At 43.5% G+C, this 21725-nt stretch overlaps 1 protein-coding gene across 1 annotated transcript in view; it reads left to right on the plus strand.

Annotated features, from left to right (window-relative positions):
- SLC5A2 (solute carrier family 5 member 2) overlaps positions 1–21725 on the plus strand; it is a 520185-nt gene that overhangs the window by 5491 nt on the left and 492969 nt on the right. The window contains exon 2 of the mRNA XM_053694827.1: positions 8307–8412. Coding sequence (XP_053550802.1) covers positions 8307–8412 — 106 coding nt within the window. The remainder of the gene's footprint in view (positions 1–8306; positions 8413–21725) is intronic.

Raw genomic sequence — 21725 nt, forward strand, 5'->3', positions numbered from 1 at the left:
GAGGGGACAGTGTGGAAAGCCTCCAGGGCCCTACCGGATAGTTTCCCAATTAAGATAGTAACCCTATCGTCATTAGTGACCCCATGCATCCGGCACTGGGTCTCGAACAGCTGTAGGTAGCGGTCAATATCCTCGCTCCCATCATCCTGGAAAGTTCAGAAAGCCCTGTGAGGTAGTTTCTTGGGCTTTTTCAATACTCTTGAAAAAGGCCTATATAAGGCCGAAACGCGTAGACCAGTACTGGTGAGTTTAATTTCAATCTTAGCTGATTGTCTTTGATTTTCTGCACATTGCTGTCTTTTGTTTTTTCCACAGGTTTGTTTGACGAGTTCCTTTATATTTTATTTTTTGGAGTTTTTTTCCTCACTCTTGTTTGAGACCGTTGTCTCAATTGCACATCACGCTGCACTAAGGAGCCAGCACTCCAAGTTTCCCATTCTGTTTTTCACTTGGATATAACACTACATTTGATTTTTCCACACGGAATTGTTATTTTATTTTATTTGCTAACAGACTATAACTAACTGTCTATTTTGTGGAACTATATTGTTTTACCTTCTACACCAGAAAGTTTTTTCTACATCCATTTTTCCTTTTTTTTTCTTTTGAATATCCTCACTTTTGAATCCCCATTTTTACGATTTTGACAGGAGCACCAGAATTCACATATATAATTTTTGAATAACTTTTGAATTTTTTAACTTATTCTTCGATCACTGTTTTTCCCGGTGTCACATTTGGATATCATTTTTTGGTCTCACCATACCTCCCTGGAGCAGACCATTTTACTTGAACGCTTTGCTATATAAGGACTGCATCAGCCAGTACATATATTTGTACTAGCATTAATCGTTTCAATTGTATTTTAACTGTGGTCTAATGTTTTTATATTGATTGTATTATATCTCCTGCTATTAACCATGGATCCATGAGAATATGTATATGTATATACTGTTTTTATATTGTTTTTATTAAATTTCTGTATTCTATTAAACAGCTGTAGTACACCTAGCCTCCGTCAGTTGGCGCCCGGGACCCCTCCCACACTTGTAGTTTTTTAGGTGCTAGCTAGGTTTCACCTCTCCCAGGCTAATAGGTGTTCGCTGGCGCTTTGAGTATATCCATCACACAAAACATCAGACAATGGTTAGTTAAACAGATGCTAATCACATCCTGACTTACAAAAGGACAATGAATGACTCACACAATAACAGACACTTTACACCTAGACTAGATAACAACAGGAGTGAGGTTATAGGGAGTAGGGGTTTATTGCACAGAAAACACAGCTTTTAGACATTTCCAACACATGGGGGTAGTTACTACACAAATAGAAACAAATATTATACGAGACAAACATCAGACAATGGTTAGTTAAACAGATTCTAATCACATCCTGACATACAAAAGGACAATGGATGACTCACACAATTAACAGAAAAACACTTCCCACTTAGATAACAACAGGGGGAAGGTGATAGGAGGTAGGGGTTTAACCCTTGCAGCCTGGTATCCGTGACAAGCGGGTATGCACCATATGAAGCAGTATGTAGTAGAATGATCAGTTATGTACTATATGAAGCAGTATGTAGTAGAATGAGCAGGTATGTACCATATGAAGCAGTATGTAGTAGAATGAGCGGGTATGTACCATATGAAGCAGTATATAGTAGGATGAGCGGGTATGTACCATATGAAGCAGTATGTAGTAGAATGAGCTGGCATTTACCATATAAAGCAGTATGTAGTAGAATGAGCGGGTATGTGTAAGACATGTAAGAATTACTTATGACATGTAATGCATGCAATCTAGATACCACTCAGTCTCACACCTTACCTTAGACTCTTAAGTGAGAAGAGTCAAGATTTAGCTAATTGACTTGAGGGGACTTAAGAGAAATCAGAGGGGGAAAAGAGATTAAACCAATAGTGAGGAACAAGTTAAAAGATAGAGAATCATAAATAAAAGAAAACACAGAATGTGCCAAGATGTATAATAACCTAATAGACAGGTGATAGGCTCTAATGGAGAATAGGAATGTATGTATATATTCCTGCAGTGTTAGGCTTGAGTTACTGTAAAGGCTCCTGCACATTTAGGAGTGTTACTCCTGGAACAACACATAGAATGTAGGTATAGATAGGAGGAGGTCTGCTTAGAGTATTTAACCTTATTTGGTACTTTATGATATGCAATAAGATTATAGAGAGACCTCTGAGCGGAGACACGCTGGCAGGGCATAAAACACTAACAGAGCTGATTGAGAGATTATCTGCAGCTAAGATGTTTGGCAGGCTCTGGTATCAATGAATAAAAGCAGCCGTTAATTTTAGTACAGGTGTTTGGTTATGCTGCTAGTTGCTTTCTACTTGCATGAGATAGAGAAAGCGAGTTACTCACTGAGGATGTGTTGGCTCCGGAATTACTTCTCAGCTAGGCGGTTCTGAGTTGTAACGCTCAGCTCAATGTTGCATGCAGCTCCGGTGTTTGTTCCAGCTAGGCGTGTATGAGCTGTAACGCTCAGCGTATCAGCGGCGTGCTGTGAGCGATAGAGGTGGAGAGTTGGTGGGAGTGTTACTGCTGACGTGCTGCTGTGTTGCAGCTCCGGGTGTCCGTGGATGGAAAGAGACACAGAGATCAGCAAGTGCTGCGGATGCAGCGTGAGCGGTATTCTCAGGGATAATAAAGTTTGGCAACAGTGATGCAAGTGATAAAATATAAGTCCCAATTCTAACATTAACACAAGGTTCAGGTTGATAGGAATTCTCTTATATCAGGCTAAGCAGAAAGCTAGGTTCAGCCTGTCATGCCTTCAGATTCAAATTACTTAGCAGCGAGGTAGGATAGGGAGGGGACTTAAGTAAACTTGGTTTGAGATTTCCTTAAAGAGACAGTACAGAACGTAACAGTATGTTCCATATGAAGCAGTATGTAGTAGAATGAGCTGGTATGTACCATATCAAGCAGTATGTAGTAGAATGAGCGGGTATGTACCATATGAAGCGGTATGTACCATATGAAGCAGTATGTAGTAGAATTAGCGGGTATGTACCATATGAAGCAGTATGTAGTAGAATTAGCGGGTATGTACCATATGAAGCAGTATGTAGTAGAATGAGAGGGTATATACCATATAAAGCAGTATGTAGTAGAATTAGCGGGTATGTACCATATGAAGCAGTATGTAGTAGAATGAGCTGGTATGTACCATATGAAGCAGTATGTAGTAGAATGAGAGGGTATTTACCATATGAAGCAGTATGTATTAGACTGAGCAGGTATGTACTATATGAAGCAGTATGTAGTAGAATGAGCGGGTATGTACCATATGAAGCAGTATGTAGTAGAATAAGAGAGTATGTACCATATGAAGCAGTATGTATTAGAATGAGCAGGTATGTACTATATGAAGCAGTATGTAGTAGAATAAGAGGGTATATACCATATGAAGCAGTATGTAGTAGAATGAGCGGGTATGTACCATATGAAGCAGTATGTAGTAGAATGAGAGGGTATGTACCATATGAAGCAGTATGTATTAGAATGAGTAGGTATGTACTATATGAAGCAGTATGTAGTAGAATGAGCGGGTATGTAGCAGAATGAGCGGGTATGTACCATATGAAGCAGTATGTAGTAAAATTAGCGGGTATGTACCATATGAAGCAGTATGTAGTAGAATGAGCGGGTATGTACCATATGAAGCAGTATGTAGTAGAATGAGCGGGTATGTACATATGAAGCAGTATGTAGCAGAATGAGCGGGTATGTACTATATGAAGTAGTATGTAGTAGAATGAGCGGGTATGTACTATATGAAGCAGTATGTAGTAGAATGAGCGGGTATGTACATATGAAGCAGTATGTAGCATGTTACGGTTGCCTCCAGGCTGGCTGGAAGTTGGACCGTAGAAAAGGATGCTCCTAGCGCTCACCAAAGGAGCAGCAGCACCGTAGACTCTATAACTGCTGCGTAGCCACCATCAGTAATGCAGACTATATGAACCACCGCTGCTGGGCTGGTATCTCACCGTCTGCTCTGCGCCCTGGACCTACGACCAGGCTCCAGTAGGCGAACCTCTTCCTTTTGTAGCAATCCCTGTAGCTAAGGGAGTATGAAAAACATAGCAATCCCTGTAGTGATTATAAGCTGTCCCCTACAAACATGAGTCAAAGCTGCAAGTTAGAGGGTCAAAAATAGGTCTGATGTGCTGGAGCACACAGCCTCCTTTTTATTGAGGTTACATGCAAACAGGACACTCTCAGGGGGAGGCATAAAATCCCCCATCACACATTTGATATTAGATAGAGAGACACTCCCTTTGACAGGCCACAACATTACTTCAGCAGATAACATTTTACACACAATAAAACAATGCAGTCCACCTTATCAATACTAGTCTGATTAGACAATGGGAAAGTTGATCACTAAACCTAATTAGAGCTAATCCCAGCAGACTTGTATTTAGAATAGGTTTCTTGAAGCTGAACAAAATTTAACTCTTAATGGCACACAATGAAACTGAACCAAGTGGGAGAAAGCCAGGGACAAGTCATTTCACAGGTCTGGGGACATAGTCTTAAAGGGGGCATTGTTTACCAAAGTCACAATATGTCCCCAGACGGTTCCCAAAGGGCCACACACACCCAACAAAAGTCAATATACTCTCAGGGGCACAATCTTCCAGGGGCCATAGTCATGAGGAAGGTGGCTGGCAAATAGGCTTCTCCAAAATCCAGGGAAGCAGGGCAATTTTCCATTTAAAGGGCCAGTTACAAACAGCAGTTTGTAACACAGCAGAATGAGCGGGTATGTACTATATGAAGCAGTATGTAGCAGAATGAGAGGGTATGTACCATATGAAGCAGTATGTAGTAGAATGAGCGGGTATGTACCATATGAAGCAGTATGTAGTAGAATGAGCGGGTATGTACCATATGAAGCAGTATGTAGTAGAATGAGCTGGTATGTACCATATGAAGCAGTATGTAGTAGAATGATCGGGTATGTACCATATGAAGCAGTATGTAGTAGAATGAGCTGGTATGCACCATATGAAGCAGTATGTAGTAGAATGAGCGGGTATGTACCATATGAAGCAGTAAGTAGCAGAATGAGCGGGTATGTACCATATGAAGTAGTATGTAGTAGAATGAGCGGGTATGTAGTAGAATTAGCGGGTATGTACCATATGAATCAGTATGTAGTAGGATGAGCGGGTATGTACCATATGAAGCAGTATGTAGTAGAATGAGCTGGTATGCACCATATGAAGCAGTATGTAGTAGAATGAGCGGGTATGTACCATATGAAGCAGTAAGTAGCAGAATTAGCGGGTATGTACCATATGAAGCAGTATGTAGTAGAATTAGCGGGTATGTACCATATGAAGTTGTATGTAGAAGATTGAGAGGGTATGTACCATATGAAGCAGTATGTATTAGAATGTGCAGGTATGTACTATATGAAGCAGTATGTAGTAGAATGAGCGGGTATGTACATATGAAGCAGTATGTAGCAGAATGAGCGGGTATGTACTATATGAAGCAGTATGTAGTAGAATGAGAGGGTATGTACCATATGAAGCAGTATGTATTAGAATGAGCAGGTATGTACTATATGAAGCAGTATGTAGTAGAATGAGCAGGTATGTACATATGAAGCAGTATGTAGCAGAATGAGCGGGTATGTACTATATGAAGCAGTATGTAGTAGAATGAGAGGGTATGTACCATATGAAGCAGTATGTATTAGAATGAGCAGGTATGTACTATATGAAGCAGAATGTAGTAGAATGAGCGGGTATGTACATATGAAGCAGTATGTAGCAGAATGAGCGGGTATGTACTATATGAAGCAGTATGTAGTAGAATGAGCGGGTATGTACATATGAAGCAGTATGTAGTAGAATGAGCGGGTATGTACCATATGAAGCAATGTGTAGTAGAATGAGCGGGTATGTACCATATGAAGCAGTATGTAGTAGAATTAGTGGGTATGTACTATATGAAGCAGTATGTAGTAGAATGAGAGGGTATGTACCATATGAAGCAGTATGTAGTAGAATGAGCGGGTATGTACATATGAAGCAGTATGTAGTAGAATGAGCTGGTATGTACCATATGAAGCAGTATGTAGTAGAATGAGCGGGTATGTACCATATGAAGCAGTATGTAGTAGAATGAGCTGGTATGTACATATGAAGTCGTATGTAGCAGAATGAGCGGGTATGTACCATATGAAGCAGCATGTAGTAGAATGAGAGGGTATGTACCATATGAAGCCGTATGTAGTATAATGAGCGGGTATGTACCATATGAAGCAGTAAGTAGCAGAATGAGCGGGTATGTACCATATGAAGCCGTATTTATTAGAATGAGCGGGTACGTACCATATGAAGCAGTATGTAGTAGAATGAGCGGGTATGTACCATATGAAGCAGTATGTAGTAGAATGAGCGGGTATGTACCATATGAAGCAGTATGTAGTAGAATGAGCGGGTATGTACCATATGAAGCAGTATGTAGCAGAATGAGCGGGTATGTACCATATGAAGCAGTAAGTAGCAGAATGAGCGGGTATGTACCATATGAAGCAGTATGTAGTAGAATGAGCGGGTATGTACCATATGAAGCAGTATGTAGTAGAATGAGCGAGTATGTACCATATGAAGCAGTATGTAGTAGAATGAGTGGATATGTACCATATGAAGCGGTATGTACCATATGAAGCAGTATGTAGTAGAATGAGCTGGTATGTACCATATGAAGCAGTATGTAGTAGAATGAGCGGGTATGTACATATGAAGCAGTATGTAGTAGAATGAGCGGGTTTGTACTATATGAAGCAGTATGTAGTAGAATGAGCGGGTATGTACCATATGAAGCAGTATGTAGTAGAATGAGCGGGTATGTACCATATGAAGCAGTATGTAGTAGAATGAGTTGGTATGTACTATATGAAGCAGTATGTAGTAGAATTAGCGGGTATGTACCATATGAAGCAGTATGTAGTAGAATGAGCTGGTATGTACCATATGAAGCAGTATGTAGTAGAATGAGCTGGTATGTACCATATGAAGCAGTATGTAGTAGAATGAGCGGGTATGTACCATATGAAGCAGTATGTAGTAGAATGAGCTGGTATGTACTATATGAAGCAGTATGTAGTAGAATGAGCTGGTATGTACTATATGAAGCAGTATGTAGTAGAATGAGCGGGTATGTACCATATGAAGCAGTATGTCGTAGAATGAGCGGGTATGTACCATATGAAGCAGTATGTAGTAGAATGAGCGGGTATGTACCATATGAAGCAGTATGTAGTAGAATTAGCGGGTATGTACCATATGAAGCAGTATGTAGTAGAATGAGAGGGTATGTACCATATGAAGCAGTATGTAGTAGAATTAGCGGGTATGTACCATATGAAGCAGTATGTAGTATAATGAGCGGGTATGTACCATATGAAGCAGTATGTAGTAGAATTAGCGGGTATGTACCATATGAAGCAGTATGTAGTAGAATGAGTGGGTATGCACTATATGAAGCAGTATGTAGTAGAATGAGAGGGTATGTACCATATGAAGCAGTATGTAGTAGAATTAGCGGGTATGTACCATATGAAGCAGTATGTAGTAGAATGAGCTGGTATGTACTATATGAAGCAGTATGTAGTAGAATTAGCGGGTATGTACCATATGAAGCAGTATGTAGTATAATGTGCGGGTATGTACCATATGAAGCAGTATGTAGTAGAATTAGCGGGTATGTACCATATGAAGCAGTATGTAGTAGAATGAGCTGGTATGTACTATATGAAGCAGTATGTAGTAGAATTAGCGGGTATGTACCATATGAAGCAGTATGTAGTAGAATGAGCTGGTATGTACTATATGAAGCAGTATGTAGTAGAATTAGCGGGTATGTACCATATGAAGCAGTATGTAGTAGAATTAGCGGGTATGTACCATATGAAGCAGTATGTAGTAGAATGAGTGGGTATGTACCATATGAAGCAGTATGTAGTAGAATGAGAGGGTATGTACCATATGAAGCAGTATGTAGTAGAATTAGCGGGTATGTACCATATGAAGCAGTATGTAGTAGAATGAGCGGGTATGTACTATATGAAGCAGTATGTAGTAGAATTAGCGGGTATGTACCATATGAAGCAGTATGTAGTAGAATGAGCGGTACTGTACTTTATATAGCTGGTATGTACCCTTTATAGCAGATATGTAGCAGGATGAGCAGGTGTGACTATATACACGTGAGACATTTGTGTATATCTCCTACACACCAGGTGGACATGTTCTCTGGAGCAGTTTTTATCCAGGTGGCTCTGGGCTGGAATATTTATGTATCGGTTATCGCCCTCCTCATTATTACAACGATCTACACTGTAACAGGTAAATTATTATATATTTTGTGACAAATATTGCAACAGTTACCATTCATGATGTACACCCTGACTCCTGCTAATCCCTCCCCCTGTGTACATGTCTGTGTGCTATTGGTTATTGACGTTACACCCTGACTCCTGCTAATCCCTCCCCCTGTGTACATGTCTGTGTGTTATTGGTTAGTGACCTACACCCTGACTCCTGCTAATCCCTCCCCTGTGTACATGTCTGTGTGTTATTGGTTAGTGACGTACACCCGGAGTCCTGCTAATCCCTCCCCCTGTGTACATGTCTGTGTGCTATTGGTTAGTGACGTTACACCCTGACTCCTGCTAATCCCTCCCCTGTGTACATGTCTGTGTGTTATTGGTTAGTGACATACACCCAGACTCCTGCTAAATCCCTCCCCCTGTGTACATGTCTGTGTGTTATTGGTTAGTGATGTACACCCTGACTCCTGCTAATCCCTCCCCCTGTATACATGTCTGTGTGTTATTGGTTAGTGATGTACACCCTGACTCCTGCTAATCCCTCCCCCTGTATACATGTCTGTGTGTTATTGGTTAGTGATGTACACCCAGACTCCTGCTAAATCCCTCCCCCTGTGTACATGTCTGTGTGTTATTGGTTAGTGATGTACACCCTGACTCCTGCTAATCCCTCCCCCTGTATACATGTCTGTGTGTTATTGGTTAGTGACGTACACCCGATAACTGCTAATATCTTCCCCTGTGTACATGTCTGTGTGTTATTGGTTAGTGACGTACACCCCGACTACTGCTAATCCCTCCCCCTGTGTACATGTCTGTGTGTTATTGATTAGTGACGTACACCCTGACTCCTGCTAATCCCTCCCCCTGTGTACTTCTGTTTGTTATTGGTTAGTGATGTACACCCTGACTCCTGCAAATCCCTTCCCCTGTGTACATGTCTGTGTGTTATTGGTTAGTGATATACACCCTGACTCCTGCTAATCCCTCCCCCTGTGTACATGTCTGTGTGTTATTGGTTAGTAACGTACACCCTGACTCCTGCTAATCACTCCCCCTGTGCACTTCTGTTTGTTATTGGTTAGTGACGTACACTGTGGCTACTGCTAATCCCTTCCCTTGTGTACATGTCTGTGTGTTATTGGTTAGTGACGTACACTCCGACTCCTGCTAATCGCTCCCCCTGTGTAAATGTCTGTGTGTTATTGGTTAGTGATGTACACCCTGACTCCTGCTAATCCCTCCCCCTGTGTACTTCTGTGTGTTATTGGTTAGTGACGTACACCCTGACTCCGGCTATTCCCTCCCCCTGTGTACATGTCTGTGTGTTACTGGTCAGTGACGTACACCCTGACTCCTGCTAATCCCTCCCCCTGTGTACATGTCTGTGTGTTATTGGTTAGTGATGTACACCCTGACTCCTGCTTATCCCTCCCCCTGTGTACTTCTGTGTGTTATTGGTTAGTGATGTACACTCTGACTCCTGCTAATCCCTCCCCCTGTGCACGTGACTGTGTGTTATTGGTTAGTGACGTACACCCTGACTCCGGCTATTCCCTCCCCCGGTGTACATGTCTGTGTGTTATTGGTTAGTGACGTACACCCTGACTCCTGCTAATCCCTCCACCTGTGTAAATGTCTGTGTGTTATTGTTTAGTGATGTACACCCTGACTCCTGCTAATCCCTCCCCCTGTGTACGTGACTGTGTGTTATTGGTTAGTGACGTACACCCTGACTCCTGCTAATCCCTCCCCCTGTGTATATGTCTGTGTGTTATTGGTTAGTGACGTACACCCTGACTCCTGCTAATCCCTCCCCCTGTGTACATGTCTGTGCGTTATTGGTTAGTGACGTACACCCTGACTCCTGCTAATCCCTCCACCTGTGTAAATGTCTGTGTGTTATTGTTTAGTGATGTAAACCCTGACTCCTGCTAATCCCTCCCCCTATGTACATGTCTGTGTGTTATTGGTTAGTGACGTTACACCCTGACTCCTGCTAATCCCTCCCCTGTGTACATGTCTGTGTGTTATTGGTTAGTGACGTACACCCGGAGTCCTGCTAATCCCTCCCCCTGTGTACGTCTGTGTGCTATTGGTTAGTGACGTTACACCCTGACTCCTGCTAATCCCTCCCCTGTGTACATGTCTGTGTGTTATTGGTTAGTGACGTGCACCCGGAGTCCTGCTAATCCCTCCCCCTGTGTACATGTCTGTGTGTTATTGGTTAGTGACGTACACCCTGACTCCTGCTAATCCCTCCCCCTGTGTACATGTCTGTGTGTTATTGGTTAGTGATGTACACCCTGACTCCTGCTAATCCCTCCCCCTGTGTACATGTCTGTGTGTTATTGGTTAGTGACGTACACCCTGACTCCTGCTAATCCCTCCCCTGTGTACATGTCTGTGTGTTATTGGTTAGTGACGTACACCCTGACTCCTGCTAATCCCTCCCCTGTGTACATGTCTGTGTGTTATTGGTTAGTGACGTACACCCTGACTCCTGCTAATCCCTCCCCCTGTGTACATGTCTGTGTGTTATTGGTTAGTGATGTACACTCTGACTCCTGCTAATCCCTCCCCCTGTGCACGTGACTGTGTGTTATTGGTTAGTGACGTACACCCTGACTCCGGCTATTCCCTCCCCCGGTGTACATGTCTGTGTGTTATTGGTTAGTGACGTACACCTTGACTCCTGCTAATCCCTCCCCCTGTGTACATGTCTGTGTGTTATTGGTTAGTGATGTACACCCTGACTCCTGCTAATTCCTCCCCTGTGTACGTCTGTGTGTTATTGGTTAGTGATGTACACCCTGACTCCCGCTAATTCCTTCCCTGTGTACGTCTGTGTGTTATTGGTTAGTGATGTACACCCTGACTCCTGCTAATCCCTCCCCCTGTGTACATGTCTTTGTGTTATTGGTTAGTGACGTACACCCTGATTCCTGCTAATCCCTCCCCCTGTGTACATGTCTGTGCATTATTGGTTTGTGACGTACACCCTGACTCCTGCTAATCCCTCCCCCTGTATACATGTCTTTGTGTTATTGGTTAGGGACGTACACCCTGACTCCTGCTAATCCCTCCCCCGTGTACATGTCTGTGTGTTATTGGTTAGTGACGTACACCTTGACTCCTGCTAATCCCTCCCCCTGTGTACATGTCTGTGTGTTATTGGTTAGTGATGTACACCCTGACTCCTGCTAATTCCTCCCCTGTGTACGTCTGTGTGTTATTGGTTAGTGATGTACACCCTGACTCCCGCTAATTCCTTCCCTGTGTACGTCTGTGTGTTATTGGTTAGTGATGTACACCCTGACTCCTGCTAATCCCTCCCCCTGTGTACATGTCTTTGTGTTATTGGTTAGTGACGTACACCCTGATTCCTGCTAATCCCTCCCCCTGTGTAAATGTCTGTGTGTTATTGGTTAGTGATGTACACCCTGACTCCTGCTAATCCCTCCCCCTGTGTACTTCTGTGTGTTATTGGTTAGTGACGTACAGCCTGACTCCGGCTATTCCCTCCCCCTGTGTACATGTCTGTGTGTTACTGGTCAGTGACGTACACCCTGACTCCTGCTAATCCCTCCCCCTGTGTACTTCTGTGTGTTATTGGTTAGTGATGTACACTCTGACTCCTGCTAATCCCTCCCCCTGTGCACGTGACTGTGTGTTATTGGTTAGTGACGTACACCCTGACTCCGGCTATTCCCTCCCCCTGTGTACATGTCTGTGTGTTATTGGTTAGTGATGTACACCCTGACTCCTGCTTATCCCTCCCCCTGTGTACTTCTGTGTGTTATTGGTTAGTGATGTACACTCTGACTCCTGCTAATCCCTCCCCCTGTGCACGTGACTGTGTGTTATTGGTTAGTGACGTACACCCTGACTCCGGCTATTCCCTCCCCCGGTGTACATGTCTGTGTGTTATTGGTTAGTGATGTACACCCTGACTCCTGCTTATCCCTTCCCCTGTGTACATGTCTGTGTGTTATTGGTTAGTGACGTACACCCTGACTCCTGCTAATCCCTCCACCTGTGTAAATGTCTGTGTGTTATTGTTTAGTGATGTACACCCTGACTCCTGCTAATCCCTCCCCCTGTGTACGTGACTGTGTGTTATTGGTTAGTGATGTACACCCTGATTCCTGCTAATCCCTCCCCCTGTGTACATGTCTGTGTGTTATTGGTTAGTGACGTACACCCTGACTCCTGCTAATCTCTCCCCCTGTGTATATGTCTGTGTATTATTGGTTAGTGACGTACACCCTGACTCCTGCTAATCCCTCCCCCTGTGTACATGTCTGTGCGTTATTGGTTAGTGACGTACACCCCGACTCCTGCTAATCCCTCCCCCTGTGTACTTCTGTGTGTTATTGGTTAGTGATGTTAAACCCTGACTCCTGCTAATCCCTCCCCCTATGTACATGTCTGTGTGTTATTGGTTAGTGACGTTACACCCTGACTCCTGCTAATCCCTCCCCTGTGTACATGTCTGTGTGTTATTGGTTAGTGACGTACACCCGGAGTCCTGCTAATCCCTCCCCCTGTGTACGTCTGTGTGCTATTGGTTAGTGACGTTACACCCTGACTCCTGCTAATCCCTCCCCTGTGTACATGTCTGTGTGTTATTGGTTAGTGACGTACACCCTGATTCCTGCTAATCCCTCCCCCTGTGTACATGTCTGTGTGTTATTGGTTAGTGACGTACACCCTGACTCCTGCTAATCCCTCCCCCTGTGTACATGTCTGTGTGTTATTGGTTAGTGATGTACACCCTGACTCCTGCTAATCCCTCCCCCTGTGTACATGTCTGTGTGTTATTGGTTAGTGACGTACACCCTGACTCCTGCTAATCCCTCCCCTGTGTACATGTCTGTGTGTTATTGGTTAGTGACGTACACCCTGACTCCTGCTAATCCCTCCCCCTGTGTACATGTCTGTGTGTTATTGGTTAGTGATGTACACCCTGACTCCTGCTAATCCCTCCCCCTGTGTACATGTCTGTGTGTTATTGGTTAGTGACGTACACCCTGACTCCTGCTAATCCCTCCCCCTGTGTACATGTCTGTGTGTTATTGGTTAGTGACGTACACCTTGACTCCTGCTAATCCCTCCCCCTGTGTACATGTCTGTGTGTTATTGGTTAGTGATGTACACCCTGACTCCTGCTAATTCCTCCCCTGTGTACGTCTGTGTGTTATTGGTTAGTGATGTACACCCTGACTCCCGCTAATTCCTTCCCTGTGTACATCTGTGTGTTATTGGTTAGTGATGTACACCCTGACTCCTGCTAATCCCTCCCCCTGTGTACATGTCTTTGTGTTATTGGTTAGTGACGTACACCCTGATTCCTGCTAATCCCTCCCCCTGTGTACATGTCTGTGCGTTATTGGTTTGTGACGTACACCCTGACTCCTGCTAATCCCTCCCCCTGTGTACATGTCTGTGTGTTATTGGTTAGTGATGTACACCCTGACTCCTGCTAATCCCTCCCCCTGTATACATGTCTTTGTGTTATTGGTTAGGGACGTACACCCTGACTCCTGCTAATCCCTCCCCCTGTGTACATGTCTGTGTGTTATTGGTTAGTGACGTACACCTTGACTCCTGCTAATCCCTCCCCCTGTGTACATGTCTGTGTGTTATTGGTTAGTGATGTACACCCTGACTCCTGCTAATTCCTCCCCTGTGTACGTCTGTGTGTTATTGGTTAGTGATGTACACCCTGACTCCCGCTAATTCCTTCCCTGTGTACGTCTGTGTGTTATTGGTTAGTGATGTACACCCTGACTCCTGCTAATCCCTCCCCCTGTGTACATGTCTTTGTGTTATTGGTTAGTGACGTACACCCTGATTCCTGCTAATCCCTCCCCCTGTGTACATGTCTGTGCGTTATTGGTTTGTGACGTACACCCTGACTCCTGCTAATCCCTCCCCCTGTGTACATGTCTGTGTGTTATTGGTTAGTGATGTACACCCTGACTCCTGCTAATCCCTCCCCCTGTATACATGTCTTTGTGTTATTGGTTAGGGACGTACACCCTGACTCCTGCTAATCCCTCCCCCTGTGTACATGTCTGTGTGTTATTGGTTAGTGATGTACACCCTGACTCCCGCTAATTCCTCCCCTGTGTACGTCTGTGTGTTATTGGTTAGTGATGTACACCCTGACTCCTGCTAATCCCTCCCCCTGTGTACATGTCTGTGTGTTATTGGTTAGTGATGTACACCCTGACTCCTGCTTATCCCTCCCCCTGTGTACATGTCTGTGTGTTATTGGTTAGTGATGTACACCCTGACTCCTGCTAATCCCTCCCCTGTGTACATGTCTTTGTGTTATTGGTTAGTGACGTACACCCTGATTCCTGCTAATCCCTCCCCCTGTGTACATGTCTGTGCGTTATTGGTTTCTGACGTACACCCTGAGTCCTGCTAATCCCTCCTCCTGTGTACTTCTGTGTGTTATTGACATTAAACCATGACTCCTGCTAAACCCTCCCCCTATGTACATGTCTGTCTGTTATTGGTTAGTGATGTACACCCTGACTTCTGCTAATCCCTCCCCCTGTGTACATGTCTGTGTGTTATTGGTTAGTGATGTACACCCTGGCTACTGCTAATCCCTCCCCTGTGTACATGTCTGTCTGATATTGGTTAGTGACGTACACCCTGACTCCTGCTAATCCCTCCCCCTGTGTACATGTCTGTCTGATATTGGTTAGTGATGTACACCCTGGCTACTGCTAATCCCTCCCCATGTGTACATGTCTGTCTGTTATTGGTTAGTGATGTACACCCTGACTCCTGCTTATCCCTCCCCCTGTGTACATGTCTGTGTGTTATTGGTTAGTGATGTACACCCTGGCTACTGCTAATCCCTCCCCATGTGTACATGTCTGTATGTTATTAGTTAGTGACGTACACCCTGACTCCTGCTAATCCCTCCCCCTGTGTACATGTCTGTATGTTATTAGTTAGTGACGTACACCCTGGCTACTGCTAATCCCTTCCCTTATGTACATGTCTCTGTGTTATTGGTTAGTGAAGTAAACCCTGACTACTGCTAATTCCTCCCCCTGTGTACGTCCACAAGCCATATGTATTTATTGTAATACAGTCTCACCACAAGCCATAGGTATTTATTGTAACACAGTCTCACCGCAAGCTATATGTATTTATTGTAATACAGTCTCACCACAAGCCATATATATTTATTGTAACACAGTCTCACCACAAGCCATATGTATTTATTGTAACACAGTTTCACCACAAGCTATATGTATTTATTGTAATACAGTCTCACCACAAGCCATATGTATTTATTGTAACACAGTCTCACCACAAGCCATATGTATTTATTGTAACACTGTCTCACCACAAGCTATATGTATTTATTGTAATACAGTCTCACCACAAGCCATATGTATTTATTGTAACACAGTCTCACCGCAAGCTATATGTATTTATTGTAATACAGTCTCACCACAAGCTATATGTATTTATTGTAATACAGTCTCACCACAAGCCATATGTATTTATTGTAACACAGTCTCACCACAAGCTATATGTATTTATTGTAATACAGTCTCACCACAAGCCATATGTATTTATTGTAACACAGTCTCACCGCAAGCTATATGTATTTATTGTAATACAGTCTCACCACAAGCTATATGTATTTATTGTAATACAGTCTCACCACAAGCCATGTGTATTTATTGTAATACAGTCTCACCACAAGCTATATGTATTTATTTTAACAGTCTCACCACAAGCCTTATGTATTTATTGTAACACAGTCTCACCACAAGCCATATGTATTTATTGTAATACAGTCTCACCACAACCATATGTATTTATTGTAATACATTCTCACCACAAGCTATATGTATTTTTTGTAACACAGTCTCACTACAAGCCATATGTATTTATTGCAATAGAGTCTCACCACAAACTTTATGTATTTATTGTAATACAGTCTTACCACAAGCCATATGTATTTATTGTAACAGTCTCACCACAAGCTATATGTATTTATTGTAATACAGTCTCACCAGAAGCCATATTTATTTATTGTAACACAGTCTCACCACAAGCCCTATGTATTTATTGTAACGCAGTCTCACCACAAGCCATATGTATTTATTGTAACACAGCCTCACCACAAGCCTTATGTATTTATTGTAACACAGTCTCACCACAAGCCTTATGTATTTATTGTAATACAGTCTCTCTTCAAGCTATATGTATTTATTGTAATACAGTCTCACCGCAAGCCATATGTATTTATTGTAATTCAGTCTCTTGTATTTATTGTAATACAGTCTCACCACAAGCCATATGTATTTATTTTAACACAGTCTCACCACAAGCCATATGTATTTATTGTAATACATTTATTGTAACACAGTCTCACCACAAGCCATATGTATTTATTGTAACACAGTCTCACCGCAAGCCATATGTATTTATTGTAACACAGTCTCACCACAAGCCATATGTATTTATTGTAACACAGTCTCACCGCAAGCCATATGTATTTATTGTAATACAGTCTCACCACACGCCTTATGTTTTTATTGTAATACAGTCTCACCACACGCCTTATCTATTTATTGTAACAGTCTCACCACAAGCTATATGTATTTATTGTAACACAGTCTCACCACAAGCCATATGTATTTATTGTAACACAGTCTCACCACAAGCCATATGTATTTATTGTAACACAGTTTCCCCACAAGCCATATGTATTTATTGTAATACAGTCTCACAACAAGCTATATGTATTTATTGTAACACAGTCTCACCACAAGCCTTATGTATTTATTGTAACACAGTCTCACCACAAGCCATATGTATTTCTCTTGTAAGGTGTATCCAGTCCACGGGTTCATCCATTACTTGTGGGATATTCTCCTTCCCAACAGGAAGTTGCAAGAGGACACCCACAGCAGAGCTGTCTATATAGCTCCTCCCCTAACTGCCACTCCCAGTCATTCTCTTGCAACTCTCGACAAGAAAGGAAGTATCAAGAGATATGTAGTGACTTAGTGTAGTTTTACCTTCAATCAAGAGTTTGTTATTTTTAAACGGTACCGGCGTTGTACTGTTTTACTCTCAGGCAGAAATTAGAAGAAGAATTCTGCCTGGAGGTTTGATGATCTTAGCGGTTTGTAACTAAGGTCCATTGCTGTTCTCACACATAACTGAAGAATATGGGAAAACTTCAGTTGGGGGAACGGTCTGCAGATTACCTGCTTTGAGGTATGTTCAGTATTTTTATTTCTAGAGAGATGAATAAGTTCTAGAAAATGCTGACAGAGCCTTGTGTATTTGAGGTAAGCCTGATGCAGTGATTTAACGACTGGGATCATGCTTACAAAACAGGGTAATACTCATGTTAATACTCATATTACTTAGAGACAAAACGTTTACATGATTTCATAAATAGGATGTTTTTTCTCTGAGGGAGATAAGTCTTTATTTGGGGCCTAGTTTCCACATGGCTAGTCAGATACTCCTAGGAGTACTTTCTTAAGGCCCCTCTGACATCCAGTACATGGTGGGAGGAGCCTATTTTAGCGCTCTAACTGCGCAGTTTTATTTCAGACTGAGACATCCAGCTTCCCTAGAGGAGTCCTCTGGCATCTGAGGACCATTTCAAAGGTGTTATTAAAGCACAAAATCGTTTTTGAGGGCAGGTAGGAGCCTCAGCAGAGCTGTGGCAAGGTGCTCAATTGACTTTTAATGTTTTTTAACGTTTTTCAATCCGGTTTGGGGCCGAAGGGGTTAATCATCCATTTGCAAGTGGGTGCAATGTTGCTTTAGTCCCTTACACACACTGTAAAAATTTCAAAGACTTTGCTGTATTTTTACACTGTTTTGCAGTTTAAGTGCTAGTTTTTTTCTCTTAAAGGCACAGTAACGTTTTTGTTTCATTGCTGTTTCACCTTTATTAAAGTGTTTTCCAAGCTTGCGTGTCTCATTACTAGTCTGTTAAACATGTCTGACATAGAGGAAACTCCTTGTTCAATATGTTTGGAAGCCATGGTGGAACCCCCTCTTAGAATGTGTACCAAATGTACTGATATTTCTATAAACTATAAAGACCATATTATGGCGCTTAAAGATTTATCTCCAGGGGATTCTCTGACTGAAAAAAGGGAGATTATGCCATCTAGCTCTCCCCATGTGTCAGAACCTATAACTCCCGCTCAAATGACGCCAAGTACATCTAGCGCGTCTAATTCTTTTACCTTACAGGACATGGCGGCAGTTATGAATGCTACCCTCTCAGAGGTATTCTCCAAACTGCCAGGGTTACAAGGAAAGCGAGACAGCTCTGGGGCTAGAACTAATACAGAGCTTTCTGACGCTTTAATGCCTGTGTCCGATATACCCTCACAATACTCAGAAGCCGAGGCAGGTAAGCTTCTATCTTTGGGTGACATTTCAGACTCAGGGAAGGCGTTGCTTCAGTCTGATTCTGAAATGACAGCGTTTAAATTTAAGCTTGAACACCTCCGCTTATTGCTTAGGGAGGTTTTAGCGACTCTGGATGACTGTGACCCCATTGTGGTTCCAGAGAAATTGTGTAAAATGGACAAATACTTTGCAGTGCCTGTTTACACTGATGTTTTTCCAGTCCCTAAGAGGTTTTCGGAAATTATTACTAAGGAATGGGATAGACCAGGTGTGCCGTTCTCTCCCCCTCCTGCTTTCAAAAAGATGTTTCCCATAGATGCCGCCATACGGGACTCGTGGCAGATGGTTCCTAAGGTGGAGGGAGCAGTCTCTACCCTAGCTAAGCGTACAACTATCCCCGTCGAGGACAGTTGTGCTTTCCTAGATCCTATGGATAAAAAATTGGAGGGTCTCCTTAAGAAAATTTTTATACATCAAGGTTTTATTCTCCAGCCTCTTGCATGCATTGCCCCAGTTACTGCTGCAGCGGCTTTTTGGTTTGAGTCTCTTGAGGAGGCTCTACAGGTGGAGACCCCGCTAGACGATTTTCTATACAGGATTAAAGCTCTTAAGTTAGCTAACTCCTTTATTTCTGACGCCATTTTTCATTTAGCCAAGCTAACACCTAAGAATTCAGGTTTTGCCATTTTGGCGCGTAGGGCGCTATGGCTTAAGTCCTGGTCAGCAGACGTTACTTCAAAGTCTAAGCTTCTTAACATCCCCTTCAAGGGACAGACCCTATTCGGGCCTGGTCTGAAGGAGATCATTTCTGATATTACTGGAGGAAAAGGTCACACCCTTCCTCAGGGTAGGTCCAATAAGTTAAGGACCAAACAGAATAATTTTCGTTCCTTTCAAAACTTCAAGAGTGGCGCAGCTTCAGTTTCCTCTAATGCAAAACAAGAGGGAAATTTCGCCCAGTCCAAACCAGTCTGGAGACCTAACCAGGCTTGGAACAAGGGGAAGCAGGCCAAGAAACCTGCGGCTGCCTCTAAGACAGCATGAAGGAGTAGCCCCTGATCCGGGACCGGATCTAGTAGGGGGCAGACTTTCCCTCTTTGCCCAGGCTTGGGCAAGAGACGTCCAGGATCCCTGGGCATTAGAGATTGTTTCCCAGGGATATCTTCTGGACTTCAAAGCTTCATCTCCCAAGGGGAGATTTCATCTCTCACAATTATCTGTAAACCAGATAAAGAGAGAGGCATTCTTACGTTGTGTTCAAGACCTACTGGTTATGGGAGTGATCCACCCAGTTCCAAGGGAGGAACAGGGGCAGGGATTCTATTTAAATCTGTTTATAGTTCCCAAAAAAGAGGGAACTTTCAGACCAATCTTGGATCTCAAGATCCTAAACAAATTTCTCAGGGTCCCATCCTTCAAGATGGAGACTATCCGAACCATCCTCCCTATGATCCAGGAGGGTCAATATATGACTACCGTGGACTTAAAGGATGCTTATCTCCACATTCCGATTCACAAAGATCATCATCAGTTCCTCAGGTTCGCCTTCTTAGACAGGCATTACCAGTTTGTGGCTCTCCCCTTCGGGTTAGCCACGGCACCAAGAATCTTTACGAAGGTTCTAGGGTCCCTACTGGCGGTTCTAAGACCACGGGGCATAGCAGTGGCTCCTTACCTAGACGACATTCTGATACAGGCGTCGACTTTTCAAATCGCCAAGTCCCATACGGACATTGTTCTGGCCTTTCTGAGGTCTCACGGGTGGAAGGTGAACGAAGAAAATAGTTCTCTCTCTCCCCTCTCACAAGAGTTTCCTTCCTAGGAACACTGATAGATTCAGTAGAAATGAAATTTTTTCTGACAGAGGTCAGATTATCATAGCTTCTAACATCCTGCCGTGCTCTTCATTCCACTTCTCGGCCGTCAGTGGCTCAGTGTATGGAAGTAATTGGCCTAATGGTAGCGGCAATGGACATAGTTCCGTTTGCCCGCCTACATCTCAGACCACTGCAACTTTGCATGCTCAATCAGTGGAATGGGGACTACACAGATTTGTCCCCTCTGCTAAATATGGATCAAGAGACCAGGGATTCTCTTCTCTGATGGTTATCTCAGGTCCATCTGTCCAGGGGAATGAGTTTCCGCAGGCCAGAGTGGACTATAGTGACGACTGATGCCAGCCTTCTGGGCTGGGGCGCGGTCTGGAACTCCCTGAAGGCTCAGGGTTCATGGACTCAGGAGGAAGCCCTCCTTCCGATAAACCTTCTGGAACTGAGAGCGATATTCAATGCTCTTCAGGCTTGGCCTCAACTAGCTGCGGTCAGGTTCATCAGATTTCAGTCGGACAATATCACGACTGTAGCCTATATCAACCATCAGGGGGGAACAAGAAGCCCCCTGGCAATGTTGGAGGTTTCAAAGATAATTCTATGGGCAGAGGTCCACTCTTTCCATCTCTCAGCTATCCATATCCCTGGAGTAGAGAACTGGGAGGCGGATTTTCTAAGTCGGCAGACTTTTCATCCGGGGGAGTGGGAGCTCCATCCGGAGGTATTTGCCCAGCTGATTCAACTATGGGGCAAACCAGAACTGGATCTGATGGCGTCTCGTCAGAACGCCAAGCTTCCTTGTTACGGGTCCAGGTCAAGGGATCCCCAGGCAGCGCTGATAGATGCTCTAGCAGCGCCCTGGTCCTTCAGCCTGGCTTATGTGTTCCCACCATTTCCTCTCCTCCCTCGTCTGATTGCCAAGATCAAGCAGGAGAGAGCTTCAGTGATTTTGATAGCACTTGGAAAGTTCTGTTTTTGGCAGCTATCGCTTCGGCTCGTAGAGTTTCAGAGTTATCTGCCTTACAGTGTGATTCCCCTTATCTGATCTTCCATGCAGATAAGGTAGTTT

The sequence above is a fragment of the Bombina bombina genome, chromosome 11 (assembly GCF_027579735.1).
Source record: "Bombina bombina isolate aBomBom1 chromosome 11, aBomBom1.pri, whole genome shotgun sequence".
Taxonomy (NCBI): Eukaryota; Metazoa; Chordata; class Amphibia; order Anura; family Bombinatoridae; genus Bombina; species Bombina bombina.